Raw genomic sequence first — 18,543 nt, 5'->3', positions numbered from 1 at the left:
GCCAGGATCTGCCAGTCAGCCAGGATCTGCCAGTCAGCCAGGATCTGCTGAAACCACCAGCCAGCCAGGAGCTGGTAGATCTATCTACCTGCCTGAGCTTCCTCTCACTCCTGAGCTTCCTCCTCTCACTCCTGAGCTTCCTCTCACTCCTGAGCTTCCTCTCACTCCTGAGCTTCCTCTCACTCCTGAGCTTCCTCTCACTCCTGAGCTTCCTCTCACTCCTGAGCTTCCTCTCACTCCTGAGCTTCCCCACTCAGCTCCCGAGCTGCCCGAGCTGCCTCGGTCCCGAGCTGTCCTTCAGTCCCGATCTGCTCCTCAGTCCAGTGGGGTTCTGGGTGGGGACTACTAGGCCATGGTCGGCGGCGAGGGTGGACTATCCAGGGACGAAGGGAGAGGGGACTAAGACATTAAAGGAGTGGGGTCCACGTCCCGCGCCGGAGCCGCCACCATGGACAGACGCCCACCCGGACCCTCCCTATTGTTTTGAGGTGCGTTCGGGAGTCCGCACCTTAGGGGGGTTCTGTCACGCCCTGGTCAAAGTATTTTGTGTTTATCTTTATGTATTTGGTCAGGCCAGGGTGTGGCATGGGGTTTTTGTAATTGTGGTGTGTTTGTCTTGGGGTTTTGGTGGTGGTATTGGGATTGTAGCTTAGTGGGTTGTCTAGCAAGGTCTATGGCTGTCTGGAGTGGTTCTCAATCAGAGGCAGGTGCTTATCGTTGTTTCTGATTGGGAACCATATTTAGGCAGCCATATTCTTTGAGTTTGTCGTGGGTGATTGTCCTTAGTGTCTTACTTGTACTCTCTGTTAGTTTGCACTAGATAGGCTGTTTTCGGTTTTCATTACGTTTATTGTTTTGTAGTGTTTAGTGTTTAGTCGTGTTTAGTGTTTAGTCGTGTTTACGTTTTGTTTAATAAATATGGATCGCAATCGACACGCTGCAGTTTGGTCCGACTCTCCTTCATCACCACTAGAAAACCGTTACAGTAAAGCCACGATATTTACTCAAATTCAACAATAATCCAACAAGGATAAACATAAACAGAACACGGAACACGGAACCACTTGACAAAAACAATCACGTGCAAAACAACAGGGGAAGCCAGAGGGCCAGAAGGAACACTGATTATGGAAAAGAAACCAGGTGAGTATAATGAAGACAAAACAAAACGAAAATGAAACATGGATCGCTGGTGACTAGAAAGCCGGTGATGTCGAACGCCGCCCGAACAAGAAGAGGGACCAACTTCGGTGGAAGTCGTGACAACTACCTCATCTCTCAGCACCACACATAAAATTATCTGTAAGGTCCGTCAGTCAAGCAGTGAATTTCAAACACAGATTCAACCACAAAGAGAGGTTTTCCAATAGCTCAGAGATGGGCACCTATTAGTAGATGGGTAAAAAATAAAAAGCAGACATTGAATATCCCTTTGTGCATGGTTAAGTTATTCATTACACTTTGGATGGTGTATCAATACACCCAGTCACTACAAAGATACAGGCGTCCTTCCTAACTCAGTTGCCGGAGAGGAAGGAAACTGCTCAGGAATTTCACCAAGAGGCCAATGGTGATGTTAAAACAGTTACAGAGTTGCTGTGATGGGAGAAAACTGATGGATCAACAACACTGTAGTTACTCCATAATATTAACCTAAATGACAGAGTTGCTGTGATGGGAGAAAACTGATGGATCAACAACAGAGTAGTTACTCCATAATATTAACCTAAATGACAGAGTTGCTGTGATGGGAGAAAACTGATGGATCAACAACACTGTAGTTACTCCATAATATTAACCTAAATGACAGAGTTGCTGTGATGGGTGATATTAACAACACTGTAAATGACAGAGTTGCTGTGATGGGAGAAAACTGATGGATCAACAACACTGTAGTTACTCCATAATATTAACCTAAATGACAGAGTTGCTGTGATGGGAGAAAACTGATGGATCAACAACAGAGTAGTTACTCCATAATATTAACCTAAATGACAGAGTTGCTGTGATGGGAGAAAACTGATGGATCAACAACACTGTAGTTACTCCATAATATTAACCTAAATGACAGAGTTGCTGTGATGGGAGAAAACTGATGGATCAACAACACTGTAGTTACTCCATAATATTAACCTAAATGACAGAGTAAAAAGAAGGAAGTCTGTACAGAATACAAATATTCCAAAACATGCATCCTGATTGCATTAAGGCACTATAGTAAAACGACAAAAAAATGTGGCAAAGAAATTAACTTTATGTCCTTAATATAAAGCGTTATGTTTGGGGCAAATTCAACACAACACTTCACAGTGTACCAGTCTTCATATTTTCAAGCATGGTGGTGGCAGCGTCATGTTATGTGTATGCTTGTCATCATCAAGGACCAGGAAGTTTATGATAAAAAGAAACAGAGTAGAGCGAATCATTGGCAAAATCATAGAGGAAAACTTGGTTCAGTCTGCTTTCCAACAGACACTGGGATACAAATTCACCTTTCAGCAGAACAATAAACTAAATCACAAGGTCAAATCTACACTGGAGTTGCTTACCAAGACAACATTGGATGTTCCTGAGTGGCCAGGTTACAGTTTTGACTTAAATTGTATTGAAAATCTATGGCAAACTTGAACATGGCTGTCTAGCAATGATCAACAACCATCAACAACAAACAAGAATCAAGGTGATTCTTACAACTATTGACTCAGGGCTATGAATACTTGTGTGAATGAGCTATTGCTGTATTTCATTATTAAATAGATTTGCAAATATATCTAAAAACATGTTTTCACTTTGTCATTATGGGGTAATGAGTTTAGATGGGTGAGAAAAAATATAAATTGAATCAATTTTGAATTCAGGCTGTGACAACAAAATGTGGAATATACGTCAAGTGATATGAATATTGTTGACGGATTGGACTACTTTTGGGGTCTCAAAACATCTGACAAATGTCTATTTTAGAGTTAGTGACCTTTAATTCTTGGTAGCCTTTGATGTCATCTGTTCTGTGCCACTCCTCCCTGTTCTGCTCACAATCGTAAGGTTTGTCCTAATTGATGTGATTTAGACTGTACCATCTGCACGTCCTTGACCATTCTGTGGCAGGAAAGGGGAGTTGCCCCGACCATCTCTTACAGACTCAGATAAAAACCGACAGACTTGTCCAAGGTAAATTGGGTGTTTCGTCAATGTAAACTTCCACAAGGAGGTGTGAATGTTATTCGTTGGTCTGGATTGCTTTACTTCCCCTCGCTCTCTTCCGGAGGGAGACACCGGGTGGCTGGGGGAAACTACCCTGGTGTACATCTCTGTGATTACCAATAATGACTTCATAGAATTACTTTCTTTTTTTAAACCTTTATTTAACTAGGCAAGTCAGTTAAGAACAAATTCTTATGTTCAATGACGGCCTAGGAACAATGGGTTAACTGCCTGTTCAGGAGCAGAACGACAGATGGATGCTAGCAAAGAATAGCTCTGTAAACATTACATAATGAGATAGCTTTGGTCTTGACTGTCTTTTCGGGGGTTTGAACTTGCAACCTTCCGGTTACTAGTCCAACGCTCTAACCACTAGGCTACCGTGCCGCCCCAATTCACAGAACAAGGGAAGAAAAAAAGGCCACATGAATACAGCCAATGATACTATTTTGCTGAAAATGTTGCATCATACACTTTGGTCATATAATGCATCCCAGTTGTGTATTATACGGTTGTTATACCTGCCTAGGAGTTGTTATGACGGCTTATAGCAAGTGTTATAATGCTCTATGAGGCATTATGTTTGTGCCTCGTAGAAAGTGTTAACTTTTTGGGGGGGTTTATTGTCTTCCAAGACAAGCTTTCTACTGCTAATAGTTGATAACACTATTTAATAGGAAGCATTGTTTTTCAGTTAGGCAAAGAGAAGAAGAGCATCACTGTTAGAATAGAATAGAATAGCCGTGGGTATTACATAAAACCACAGCCAGTGCAGGATGGCAGTCAGTCAAGACCAAAGCTATCTCATTATGTAATGTTTACAGAGCTATTCTTTGCTAGCATCCAATTTAGCATCCTTTTGTTTTCAGGAATGTCTCTTCTTATGCCCCCCTATGAGACAATGGGACAAGCATCAGACCGGAATACCTTTTCAGTCATCGCTATTACCATACGACAAAGCCCGAGGGGATAAAATACGATCTATTCAGGACGTTTTGCCAATCCGTTTCTAAATAAGCCCACACTGATCAATGCTGTACCACGTCGTTGTCATCCCCTTTCATATTAAAAATAACTCAAGAATACATACATGTTTTACTGGAGGACCTATGAACTATTGACCCATTGGCTCAGATGAAAACAACAAACTGAATGCATTAGCCAACTGTAGTTGAACACAAAGAGTGGCTATTAGTTTAAATGTGATTTGGATGAGCTGGATTTTTTATTTTTTATAGGCAGGTTCATTTCTACACCTTTCTCAGGTGTATTCCCTCATCACAGTGCGTGTCAGATCTGACACCACAAGTACCAGAGTCTGCACGTGTGCGTGTCAGATCTGACACCACAAGTACCAGAGTCTGCACGTGTGCGTGTCAGATCTGACACCACAAGTACCAGAGTCTGCACGTGTGCGTGTCAGATCTGACACCACAAGTACCAGAGCACGTGTGCGTGTCAGATCTGACACCACAAGTACCAGAGCACGTGTGCGTGTCAGATCTGACACCACAAGTACCAGAGCACGTGTGCGTGTCAGATCTGACACCACAAGTACCAGAGCACGTGTGCGTGTCAGATCTGACACCATAAGTACCAGAGCACGTGTGTGTGTCAGATCTGACACCACAAGTACCAGAGCACGTGTGCGTGTCAGATCTGACACCACAAGTACCAGAGTCTGCACGTGTGTAAGTCTTAGAAACATTCCATATGTGTGACAGGAGAGAGCTCAATCCGGTTTCTTATGTTTGGACGACACTAAAGTAAGACCATAATCCCCCAGTTTTACAGGAACGACCGATCTAGCAGAATCATACCGACGCCAGAGCTCTATTTTGAAAAAGTTATATTATCTTAAAGTTGATTGCTGACATGCAAAACATTTTTGGGACTATATCAACAATGGACTAATGAAACAAATATCAAAATACAATGGTTTTTTTTTTTGGGGGGTTTTCCTTTAAGGGAAAAATATAGATTTTTCCATTTGCTGTATTCTATCTATGTTGGTTTAACATCAGGGCCCGTTTAACATCAGGGCCAGTTTAACATCAAGGCCAGTTTAACATCAAGGCCCTGGAGCTCTGAATGCTTTCGAAAGGCAGCCCCTTCTACTTATCTGAGAAGGAAGCGGCAGGGGCGGCAGGATAGCCTAGTGGTTAGAGCGGAAGGTTGCAAGTTCACACCCCTGAGATGACAAGATACAAATCTGTCATTCTGCCCCTGAACAGGCAGTTAACCCACTGTTCCTAGGCCGTCATTGTAAATAAGAATTTGTTCTTAACTGACTTGCCTAGTTAAATAAAGGTTAAATAAAATACAAAAATTACGGCCGTGGGGGCTGTCGTGTAGGCCTTGTACAAACCCAAGATGGATGGCCATCCATCTTGTACGGTGTTTATATTAGGACTGCCTCTGTCTCAGGAGCACTTCTTGAGGCTGTCCTAATATGGATACCTTAATCCTGGGTTATACAAGCTTCACCAGAGGATTCAGAGTCTGCCAGCATACAGTACTTTTCCAGAGGTACAACAACACAGTGGAGACATGTCATGTAGAAGCACATTGCCAACGGTGGACCCTTCCTGATATACCCCAGTAACTGAAATGTTGCTGGATCGAATCCCTGAGCTGACAAGGTAAAACATCTGTCGTTCTGCCCCCCTGAACAAGGCAGCTAACCATCTGTGAAGACGTGGATGTCGATTAAGGCAGCCCTCTCTGATTCGGAGGGGTTGGGTTAAATGTGAAAGACAGTTGAAGGCATTCAGTTGAAGGCATTCAGTGGTACATCTGACTAGGTATCCCCCTTTCCCTTCACGATGACTCATTAAATTGTGTCCAAGGTTCTGGGTCCCAATAGCATGTGAAGCCAGATGACTCCATTTTACTATTAGAGCACGTAACTGCTCTAGTGCTGAGACTCACCGCTTTAAATAAACAGTCTGTACTTTGGGGGGGCCCAGACGGGGAGCCTTCGCTCCATATTGGATCGTATCTGGGGTACAGACCCTCCAGTGATAAGACAAAAACAGGGATAGGTCACACACACACACACACACACACAGGGCACAGTGTACCAAATACCAGGAAGCCAAGCTGATGCCTTCAAATCGCTCCCTCTTTGAAACAAAGGCACCATCCTTCTGTTATGATCGAGTTTGACTGATGGCTGCATCGCTCACCTCCTGACTTAGGGGTGCCAAAATGGCGTAAACTTCATATGGCTAATTCTGATTATGTAGGCATTATGCCAAGCCACTTTCAGGTCCAGTTCAGTGGTACTGTAATGGTGGCCTGGTTAAACCAGACTGAACGCTGGTCTAAGTGATGTCAAACAATGGTGAGAGAAGTGTTCAGTCTGGTTGAAACCCGGCTACCATAACAACCAGGCTAACGCAATACAGAGAGCATGGAAATGGTTCCTGTGACCTCACAGTTCATCTTGTACGACCACAAATGAATATTAAAGTCCCAATATGTAATTTCAACAGCCTGACCTTGAACACTGTGTTTGGCAAGTTGGGAAATGGGGCAAACACTCTCAAAAATTAACTAATAGACAGAGCTACGGATGCAAGGGTTGACGGTCAATGAGATGGACATAATTCTAAGTATATTTTGAAGCTATACGTTGCATACATACAGTGAGTGTACAAAACATTAGGAACACCTGCTCTTTCCATGACAGAGACTGACCAGGTGAATCCAGGTGAAAGCTATGATCCCTTATTGATTTAACGTGGACTGTGTATGTGCCATTCAGAGGGTGAAGGGGCAAGACAAAATATGTAAGTGCCTTTGAACGGGGTATGGTAGTAAGTACCAGGCACACAGGTTTGTGTCAAAAACTGCAACTCTGCTTGGTTTTTCCCCCTCAACAGTTTGCTGTGTGTATCAAGAATGTTCCACAACCCAAAGGACATCCAACCAACTTGACACAACTGCGGGAAGAATCCCGTTGGACTGCTTTCGACACCTTGTAGAGTCCATGACCCGATGAGCTGAGGCTGTTGTGAGGGCGAAAGGGGGGGGGGTCAGTGCATACATTACATATTGTATACTTTACAAACACAAATTACAACAAAAAAAAATCACAAACTAGAGACCTTTTGGCTTATGATATGTTAAGCAAGTATGGCATGTGTCCTGCCCTACCTCTGTCCTGCCCTACCTCTGTCCTGCCCTACCTCTGTCCTGCCCTACCTCTGTCCTGCCCTACCTCTGTCCTGCCCTACCTCTGTCCTGCCCTACCTCTGTCCTGCCCTACCTCTGTCCTGCCCTACCTCTGTCCTGTCATTGCCTATACTTTTTATATGTACAGTGTGTCAATGCTGGAGAAAAAAAGGGCCTCTATTGACAGATCCATACACTACACCTCTTTAAGGATACCCAAAAAACATGCCCACATTGGCACCATATGGGCCCGATGCGGGCTAAAATATTGACCCCACGTAGCTTGCCCACATCGGTACCATATGGGCCCAATGCGGGCTAAAATATTGACCCCACGTAGCTTGCCCATATCGGCACCATATGGGCTCAATGCGGGCTAAAATATTGACCCCACGTAGCTTGCCCATATCGGCACCATATGGGCTCGATGCGGGCTAAAATATTGACCCCACGTAGCTTGCCCACATTGGTTGTGGAGAAAAGTAACCAATACATGCCATCTAGCAGATGCTTTGTTCCAAAGCCATTTAGACTTATTGGTGCGTGCATATAGTATGAAATGGGAATCTAAACCACAACCCTGTCATTGCAAGCGCCATGCTCTACCACCGGAGCCACACAGGACCTACAGAGGCTTTGGGAAACCCAACCCTCGTTGGTTAGCCAATCAGGCGGGTGAGTTTGCCCTATAAAACCCGTTCGGGTTGTTTTGTGACAGGAAGACAAAGGACAAAGGGGAGATTGCATGTGCCAGTCTGTTGTGTGTATGTTGTTTGCCCAGATCCGACAATGAGACTGCTATTAACCTTTGGCCCAGTAATGGGCTGTTTTTGTGGTTTCTCCTCAGGATTGGAAATCCAGTGTACTTTCTAATGAGAACAGCTTTGTTGTCGCGAAAGCAGTGTGAGTAATGCTGAACCTCAAAAGGATGAGATCTAGGTCACCTAAATAGGGAAATATTCCTAATTCCTTCCTAATTACAGCGTTGGAAGTGTTATATAAAGTTACAAGTGGTTCTGGAAATATGAAATGGTTAAAAAGTGAACTCCTTTATGACATCAGGCAAATTTATTCATGAACCAGATTAAACAGAAAGGGAAGACAGTGACTGTGTTGGAATACCCATACTAACATACGGTATACTACACACTTAATGAGTATTTACTACAGTTAGTGTGAGTATTCGACCACACAGCCAGTGTCTGTGTCCCAAACAACACCCTATTCCCTAAAGGGTGCACTACTCTTGACTAGAGCCCTGGTTAAAAAGTAATACACCATGTAGTGGATAGGGGCGGCAGTGTCGCCTAGTGGTCAGAGCATTGGACTAGTAACTGAAAGGTTGCAAGTTCAAATCCCTGAGCTGACAAGGTACAAAATCAGTCGTTCTGCCCTTGAACAGGCAGTTAACCCACTGTTCCTAGACCATCATTGAAAATAAGAATTTGTTCTTAACTGACTTGACAAGTAAAATAAAGGTAAAAAATAATAAAATAATAAAAAATAGGGTGCCATTTTGGGAAGCACACAGTATTAGCCTGTTAAACTCAGACCCAGTACCGGGTCCAGCCCCCCGTAAAGGCCATAAATCTATGCACTATGCTCATTTGCATAGAGTATGCTTGATTTACCAAAAGTGCAAACATTTAGTATGCATGGACACCCTGATGGTCATTGTAAAACAATGCATTTACTTCTGCATCCATTTTACCTTGTACGCATCATCCACATGCGCCGTTTAGCTAGGTCATCGTTTACAATAGGAAAAGTGAATCGGAAAAGACGTTAGAAGTTTCCTAACCTGTCTGTATCAGGTTAGGAATTGCTGCGGTCACTTTAAGACGTCAGGCTTGACAATTCGTTCAGCCATTTTGGTACATTGACTCACTATCAAAACCAGACGCAACTGGTTTCAAGTGGCCAAGAGACATCATGTGATCTCCTACCGCTATCTAGTGGACAAACTGGGAATCGGACAGGAGATATATTTACATCAATGGATAGATAAGAGACTTCACCTTTCTCCTCATATGTATAGCATTCCTGTTAGAAGAAAAATAGCACGTTACACAAGCCCTGCATTTTTAAAATGCTATGTTCCTATGGGAATTTGCACATTTAGAGAGCCACCATTATGTAAAAGATCGATCAAATGTTTTTCTCTTTATTTTTACTAAAATCCTTTTGGAACAGTAAATGGTGACGTTATTTAAAATCTTGACTTTTAAATATTTTATTCTTCCACATGGGGACTACCGGTGCATTTATGTTTTTTGGGGGGGGCTCTGTAGTAGTGACATTGTTTGGTCACCTTTCACATTGTTTTGACACCTTTATCAGAATCCCACAGTTATTACCTTTGTAACACTACTAAGCATGTATTTGTTGGCAGTATCGTTTTAAAACTGAAATGGACTTTATGAGAGTAGTATAAAATATTCATCGTTTAGAAAAATCCACCAGAGGGTGTCAGAATTAAAGAGGTTTACTGTAGCTCGGTGTTCTGATGTGAGGTCAGTGTTAGAGGTTTACTGTAGCTCAGTGTTCTGATGTGAGGTCAGTGTTAGAGGTTTACTGTAGCTCAGTGTTCTGATGTGAGGTCAGAGTTAAAGAGGTTTACTGTAGCTCAGTGTTCTGATGTGAGGTCAGAGTTAAAGAGGTTTACTGTAGCTCAGTGTTCTGATGTGAGGTCAGAGTTAAAGAGGTTTACTGTAGCTCAGTGTTCTGATGTGAGGTCAGAGTTAAAGAGGTTTACTGTAGCTCAGTGTTCTGATGTGAGGTCTGACTTAAAGAGGTTTACTGTAGCTCAGTGTTCTGATGTGAGGTCAGAGTTAAAGAGGTTTACTGTAGCTCAGTGTTCTGCCGAATCCACTGATTTGAAGGGGTGTCCACATACTTTTGTACACAGTGCATTTGGAAAGTTTTCAGATCCCTTGGACATTTTCCACATTTTGTTACAGCGTTATTCTAATATTGATCAATTCTTTTATTTTTTTATCACCAATCTACACAATAACAAAGTGAAATCAGGTTTTAAGATATTTTTGTAAATGTATTAACATTTTTAAAAAACAGATACCTTCTTTACATAAGTATTCAGACCCGTTGCTATGAGCCTCGAAATTGAGCTAAAAGTGCATCCTGTTTCCATTGATCATCCTTAAGATGTTTCTACAACTTGGAGTCCACCTGTGGTAAATTCAAATGATTGGACATGATTTGGAAAGCCACACACTTGTCTATATAAAGGTCCCACAGTTGACAGTGCATTTCAGAGCAAAAACCAAGCCATGAGGTCGAAGGAATTGTCCGTAGAGCTCCAAGGCAGGATTGTGTCGGGGCACAGATCTGGAGAAGGGTACCAAAACATTTCTGTAGCATTGAAGGTCCCCAAGAACACACCTAAAGGACTCCGCTTGGAGTTTAGGCACCTAACTCCGCTTGGAGTTTAGGCACCTGAAGACTCTCAGACCATGAGAAACAAGATTCTCTGGTCTGATGAAACCAAGATTGAACTCTTTGGCCTGAATGCCAAGTGTCATGTCTGGGGGAAACTTGGCACCATTCCTACTGTGAAGCATGGTGGTGGCAGCATTCAGCGACAGCAGGGTCTGGGAGACTAGTCAGGATTGAGGGAAAGATGAACAGAGAAAAGTACAGAGAGATCCTTGATGAAATCCTGCACCAGAGTGCTCAGGACCTCAGACTGGGGCAAAGGTTCACCTTCCAGCAAGGACAACGAACCTAAGCACACAGCCAAGACAACGCAGGAATGGCTTCGGGACAAGTCTTTAAATGTCCTTGAGTGGCCCAACCAGAGCCCGGACTTTAACCTGATCTAAAATCTCTGGAGAGACCTGAAAATAACTGTGCAGCAATGCTCCTCGTCCAACCTTACAGGGCTTACAGGTGTGCCAAGCTTGTAGCGTCATACCCAAGATGACTTGAGGCTGTAATCGCTGCCAAAGGTGCTTCAACGAAGTACTGAGTAAAGGGTCTCAATACTTATGTAAATGTAATATTTCTGTTTTTTTTTCTAAATTTGCACAAAAAACCTAAACACCTGTTTTTGCTTTGTCATTTTGGTGTATTGTGTGTAGATTGATGAGTAAAAAAACAACAATTTAATCCATTTTAGAATAAGGTTGTAATGTCACAAAATGTAGAAAAAGTCAAGGGGTCTGAATACTTTCCAAATGCACTGTCTATAGTGTATTAGTGTATGTGTCATGAGAATTTCCTCACTATATGCAAATACGAGTGTTTCTGAATCTCACCGGTGGAATTGGGCCAGCGACTGTACATTGTCTGGTTGTAAGCAAACCACAACATCCAAAATTCAATAGGGATTTCAAGATGTGGAGGACCACCCCGTGGAGATGTGAGACATATAAAAACACCACCCACTCGTCACTCATAATTCAGTAGGGACACTGGAAAAACACCACCCACTCGTCACTCATAATTCAGTAGGGACACTGGAAAAACACCACCCACTCGTCACTCATAATTCAATAGGGACACTGGAAAAACACCACCCACTCGTCACTCATAATTCAGTAGGGACACTGGAAAACACCACCCTCTCGTCACTCATAATTATGTAGGGACACTGGAAAAACACCACCCTCTCGTCACTCATAATTCAATAGGGACACTGGAAAAACACCACCCACTCGTCACTCATAATTCAGTAGGGACACTGGCAAAACACCACCCTCTCGTCACTCATAATTATGTAGGGACACTGGAAAAACACCACCCTCTCGTCACTTATAATTCAGTAGGGACGCTGGAAAAACACCACCCACTCGTCACTCATAATTATGTAGGGACACTGGAAAAACACCCCAAATACAGTCTAGCGGTAGTTTTCCTTTAAAAGCAAACAACCTTTCCGAAGCGGAACCATTAGCAGGGACTACTATGCATCTCAAATGGTACCCACCCATTGTCCTGCTGGAAAAAAATAATCATCCGAGTTGGGGAACATTGTCAGAGCAGAGATCCTCACCGCTCCTCCACAAAATGTCACAGTGGGTGGGAGACCTGGAGAGGCCTTACAAGCCACAGTGTCTCGCACCCACTGTGAAATTTGGTGGGGGATCGATGATGATCTTGGGGGGTGCTTTCAGGAAGGCTGGAATCAGACAGATTTGTCTTTGTGAAGGACGCATGAATCAAGCCACGTACAAGGTTGTCATGGAAGAACAATTGCTTCCTTCTGCTCTGACAATATTCCCCAATTCTGAGGATCTTTTTTTCCCAGCAGGACAATACTCCATGCCACACAGCCAGGGCAATCAAGGTGTGGATGGAGGACCACCAGATCAAGACCCTGTCATGGCCAGCCCAATCTCCAGACCTGAACCCCATTGAAAACCTCTGGATTGTGATCAAGAGGAAGATGGATGGACACAAGCCATCAAACAAAGCCGAGCTGCTTGAATTGTTACACCAGGAGTGGCATAATGTCACCCAACATCAATATGAAAGACTGGTGGAGGGCATGCCAAGACGCATAAAAGCTGTGATTGAAAATCAGGGTTATTCCACCACATATTGATTTCTGAACTCTTCCTAAGTTAAAACATTAGTTTTGTGTTGTTTAAAAATGAATATGAACTTATTTTCTTTGCATCATTCGAGGTCTGACAACACTGCATATTTTATTGTTATTTTGACCAGTTGTCATTTTCTGCAAATAAATGCCCTAAATGACACTATTTTTATTTGAAATTTGGGAGAAATGTTGTCAGTAGTTTATAGAATAAAACAAAAATGTTAATTTTACCCAAACACATACCTATAAATAGTAAAACCAGAGAAACTGATAATTTTATAGTGGTCTCTTCGTTTTTTTCCAGAGCTGTACGTATGCAATTTAACTTCCAATAAATAGCATCTGAGAAAATGCACATATCTGCTAGTACTTTTTTTGTCTTGTTCTTTTCAGTTTGTCTACAGAACAACATTTCATTATGTTGCAGCTCCATCTTCAGGTTCCAGACGATGCGAGGTAACCAAACCCAACTGGGAAATTCATCTTATCATTATGTTGCAGCTCCATCTTCAGGTTCCAGACGATGCGAGGTAACCAAACCCAACTGGGAAATTCATCTTAACATTATGTTGCAGCTCCATCTTCAGGTTCCAGACGATGCGAGGTAACCAAACCCAACTGGGAAATTCATTTTAACATTATGTTGCAGCTCCATCTTCAGGTTCCAGACGATGCGAGGTAACCAAACCCAACTGGGAAATTCATCTTAACATTATGTTTGAAATACATATGCCTTGAAGATTGTACTGCAATGTATTTAAACACATTCTCACCAAGTCTGCACTTCAGTAAAGATAGTAAAGATAGTCTACTAAGCTGGTTGGAAATACATATTCAGTTTGCATAATTTTACATTGACAACAAAGTGAACAATTTATTGCTTCTGCAATGTCATTGAGTAAACAGGAAAACAAAATACACTGATTAAACTCTCAAATGTTTTTTTTTCTATCTCTGTACCCCACACATGCAATAATTTGTAAGGTCCCTCAGCTGAGCAGTGAATTTCAAACACAGATTCAACCACAAAGACCATGGAGGTTTTCTAATACCTTGCAAAGGAGGGCACCTATTGGTAGATGGGTAAGAAAAAAGAAAAAACAAACATGGAATATCCCTTTGCGCATTGTGAAGTTATTAATTACACTTTGGATGGTGTATCAATTACACCCAGTCACTATAAAAAGACACATGCGTCCTTCCTAACTCAGTTGCCAGAGAGTAAGGAAACCACTCAGGGATTTCACCATGAGGCCAATGGTGACTTTAAAACAGTTACAGAGTTTAATGGCTGTGATATGAGAAAACTGAGGATAGATCAACAACATTGTAGTTACGTCACAATACCTAAATGACAGAGTGAAAAGAACAATGTCTGTACAGAATAAAAATCTTTTAAAAAAGAAACATCCTGTTTGCAATCAGGCACAAAAGTAAAACAACAAAGACTGTGGTCAAAGAAATTAACTTTATGTCCTGAATAAAGAGCGTTATGTTTGGGGCAAATCACACACAACACATCACTGAGTACCACTCTTCATATTTTCAAGCATCTGCATCTTGTTTTTCAGGATATAATAATAAACGGAATAGAGCTAAAGCTTAACCTTGGAAAAAAACCTGGTTCAGTCTGCTTTCCAACAGACACTGGGAGACAAATTCACCTTTCAATAGGCCAAACACAAGGACAAATATACACTGGAGTTGCGTACCAAGACGACATTGAATGTTCCTGAGTAGCCTAGTTACTTACAGTTGTGACTTAAATCGGCTTGAACATCTATGGCAGGACTTGAAAATGGTTGTCTAGCAATGATCAACAACCAACTTGACAGAGCTTGAATCATTTTTTAAAGAATAATGTGCAAATATTGTACAATCCAGGTGTGCAAAGCTCTTAAGGTACTTAGAAAGATTCACAGCTGTAATTGCTGTCAAAGGTGATTCTAAAGTGTTGACTCAGGGCCGTGAATACTTATGTAAATTACATATTTCTATAAATATGCAAACATTTCTAAAAACATGTTTTCACTTTGTCATTATGGGGTATTAAAAAAATCATATTTAATGCCTTTTGAATTCAGGCTGTAACATAACAAAATGTGGAATAAATCAATGGGTATGAATACTTTCTGAAGGCTTTGTATGATATTATAATAAATTATAATTATAAATGAATTATTATAATAAAAATCCACATCAAAATCCGTCAATTTAAACTAGAGATATCTGTTTATCGAATGGGCTGATTCTCAATCCACCGCTTCCGGCTGTGGCGGTCTTCCACATCTGCAGTGGAAGGTGGCCGAGCTACAGCGGTGTCTGTCAGATCATGAGAGCTCCCGAAAATCGGTTTTCACATGAAAACGCCTGTAGTGTCCTAACGGTTTGGCCTACAAACTAGTATGACCACTCTATGGACTCGTTAAAAAAAATGAATGGAAGTATGGAGGTCGTTTTGTGCCTACCTCAAAAAAAGGGGTTAAATATGTGTACAAAATATATATAAATATGCTAGATGTAGGACAGACACTTCAAAAACGTATTCCTTATTATTTATTTTTTGTATGTGTTTTTGCCATTTATATATGTGTTATTCCCATGCATTTGTATGGGATATGGTATTAAAAGCCAAATTCAATATTTAATTATAATTTTTATATATATATGCCTAAAGGGCTTCTAAAATTCCAAATCAAATAGCAAAATGCTCCATGGTTTGACTGACAATGTTTTTAACGAACGAAATAATAGCTTGATGACCTTCACTCGCTTTGGTTGCTTGCGGTTGATCCCTTTCCACCTGAAGGTGGCAGAACACAACTAAATGTTGATAATGTTTAAAACGCCAACGACGGAGAAGGATACGTTTTCCCTTCTTCCTGTTTATAGTATTTCCTGTTCCGGTTTTCTAAACGCGTAAACAGAGGTTTGAAAACATACATTTGGCATTTGCTTCCAAGAGAGCAAAGATAGTTTTTTTTTTCTCTTAGAAATAGCTTACGTTTAGATTTTTGGAAATGCACAGACCGGATTTCAGACAACCCGGTCCGGGCGGAATGGGATCGCGAGGTGGTTTCAGAAGCCCGACAGGATTCGATAACAGCGCGGTGGGAATGCATCCTTCTCCACCGTGGGGATTTCGTGGTGGTCCCCCTCCGTCTTTTGGACCGCCTAGATTTGGCCAGTTTGATAGTGCTTCTCCAAATACTCCTCCAAGAGACTTTAGTGGTAACGGTAATAGGGGTTATCACAGTGGAAGTGGGGGTAAAGGAAGATTTAACAACGGCTCGTCTCCAGCGTATACACCGCGTAGACAGAATCCGAGTCCTCGTGGCGCTTCTTACAGAAATTCTCCATACCATTCACAAAGTCCTGGACAACATATGGGTTATCAGGTAACTATTTAATGTTTTTTTTGTTGTTGCTTACTCAGTAACCCTTTTGTTATAAATTGTCTTATTTTAGCGCCTCTGGTCTGTGTACTCGTAGATCCGGTTTTGTTTCATCTGCTATTTCCCACTCGGACGCCTCCGAATTGACGCAGGCACGGTGTAATTAACGTTACACATTTGATATAACAAATATATTTGTCTGTCCAACGATAACCTAAATGATTCGTGAGTAGAAGACGACGAAACGCCATTTTTACCATCAGTATGATTTGAGTAGATCGTATGTTTTGGCGTTTCTCATTTATTTTTAGTTTCGATTCCACGGCGCTTCTGTTTCTCACAGGTGTCTGTAATTGACCTCCCGACGCCCCCGTCATTTTATTTAGTTAATCTAATTGGTTCATAGTTTCGATGTCTCATAACGTGATGGTTCTTTCCCCTGAAGGGTTCCCCTCGGCATTCCACTCCGTTTGGGCCGCGTGGTGGCAGAGGCCAGGGGGCACAAGGTGGTGTGGAGAAGTTTTACAACGCTTCTATGCTGCAGGACCCATGGGCTAGCCTACAGCCAGTGCCGGTCACGAGCACAACCAGCTCCCAACAGCAAACCACACATACAGGCAGGCCAGGGAGATATTTCAACTAGGACTTTCCCCTTCAAACCATGCAGATGAGGCCTCAAACCTTTCCGTTTCATATTTTTGCCCTGTCCTTTTCTTTTGTTTCGGACTATTACCAAAAACCATTGTGGTAAAGTTGCCTATAACACAGACTATATAGTACAGCAGTCTTTGAAGATGTCAGAGGATTCACCAGCAATTGTTAGCGGACACACACTGTCCACTATCTGAAGCTCTTTTCCAGCGCACCTTGTGATCACACCTTTACTTTTTAAACCTGATCGTGAGACTTTCTCAATTTCAGGGCAAATGGCAGCATACTAAAAACCAAACACAGGGAATCAATTATATTTGAAAAATTCTTTAGTGAATTTTTTTGTTTTATCCATTTTGCAGGCTAGTTTAATACCATACATGGTATGTCTGTGTACCTTTTTAATCATATGTTTCCCGTTTTTAACATTGTGTCAGTATAAAGTGTTGATTAGTAAGGGGACCTTTTTATTTACTTTTACCCCTCAGAAGTACAGCTGTGAATCTCTAGGTCTGTATCCACAAAGCATATCCCAGTAGGAATGCTGCTCTACAATCAGTGTTGCCTTTAAAAATAAAAAAAAACGTAGTGAATCAGATTACGTGGACAGATCCTAGATCAGCACTCCTACTCTGATGTTTTTGTGGATACGGGCCCTGATCTCCACAGGTTAGCATTGCGTTGGAAGAACTGATTGATTAGTTGGGTCTAGCCTGTTATGATGGACTGTATAAACCTCCCATTTGTTCTAGGCCTATTTCTAATGATATTACATGTGAAATGTATTTTACTGCTATTTCAAGATGGGCAATATAAACCAGTGACTTGTCACTGCCTCAGGTTTCTACATGTGTAAATATGTATTCTAAAGGATATGTGTTTTCTTATTGTCGAGAAATATAATTTGGAAGTTTGATGTAATTGTTTGTAGTAAATTCAAAAAATGGTAAAATCGGTTGTGATTAGTTTGACTTAAGACAATTGCCCGCAGCATATCACCCTTTGCCCTGTGTAGGGTGCAGTCTTTTGGATGGGATGTTAAATGGTTGTCCTGATTCTCTGGTCATGAGGTGTTAACCCTGATGTCCTGGCTAAATTCCCAACCTCGCCCCGTTTCCATCAAGGCCACCTAATCACCCCCCTTAATTTCTAATTGGCATAGCACTCCTCACCTGATGGGTGGTGAGCGTTGGTTGCTATGCATCACCCAGGTGGGTGAGGTGATTGTTTTTTTCCCCTCGTACTATGTGAAATGCTTTGAGTACCTCAGTTGGTAGTAAAGTGTTAAATAGACCTGATCCATTTATTACTTCCTTATGATTGGCCAAAGACTTAGACCTACTCGATTATGTAAATGCATTGCTTCCTGGCTTCCTTATATCTGTTAACTTTTAAGTCTCGATATATGATTTTACAAATTGACATGGTGCTTGTCCCTTATGCAACAGTACTACATACTTTTGTCTATGTATATACACTCACATGTGAAAATGTAGTTTACTCTGGTTTGAAATTTCTATTAAAGATTGCTTTAACTTTTATAGCTGTTCATCT

At 41.8% G+C, this 18,543-nt stretch overlaps 1 protein-coding gene across 1 annotated transcript; it reads left to right on the top strand.

Annotated features, from left to right (window-relative positions):
- Positions 1 to 15,823: 15,823 nt before the first annotated feature.
- Positions 15,824 to 18,530, top strand: LOC112227266 (M-phase specific PLK1 interacting protein). The gene is made up of 2 exons (XM_024392162.2): positions 15,824 to 16,341; positions 16,784 to 18,530. Exons 1-2 carry the CDS (start codon positions 15,964 to 15,966, stop codon positions 16,979 to 16,981), a joined length of 576 nt encoding a protein of 191 aa, XP_024247930.1. The 5' UTR covers positions 15,824 to 15,963; the 3' UTR covers positions 16,982 to 18,530.
- Positions 18,531 to 18,543: the final 13 nt, after the last annotated feature.

The sequence above is a fragment of the Oncorhynchus tshawytscha genome, linkage group LG28 (assembly GCF_018296145.1).
Source record: "Oncorhynchus tshawytscha isolate Ot180627B linkage group LG28, Otsh_v2.0, whole genome shotgun sequence".
Taxonomy (NCBI): Eukaryota; Metazoa; Chordata; class Actinopteri; order Salmoniformes; family Salmonidae; genus Oncorhynchus; species Oncorhynchus tshawytscha.
Note: the sequence above shows the minus strand (reverse complement) of the source record. Positions and strands in the feature narration are given on the sequence as shown.

What these genes read in the sequence shown, in the direction of transcription:
- LOC112227266 (XM_024392162.2), top strand. Translation starts at nt 15,964, where the DNA reads ATGCACAGACCGGATTTCAGACAACCCGGTCCGGGCGGAATGGGATCG. An exon ending in GACAACATATGGGTTATCAG is followed by an intron (nt 16,342 to 16,783) that starts GTAACTATTTAA and finishes TTTCCCCTGAAG; the next exon opens with GGTTCCCCTCGGCATTCCAC.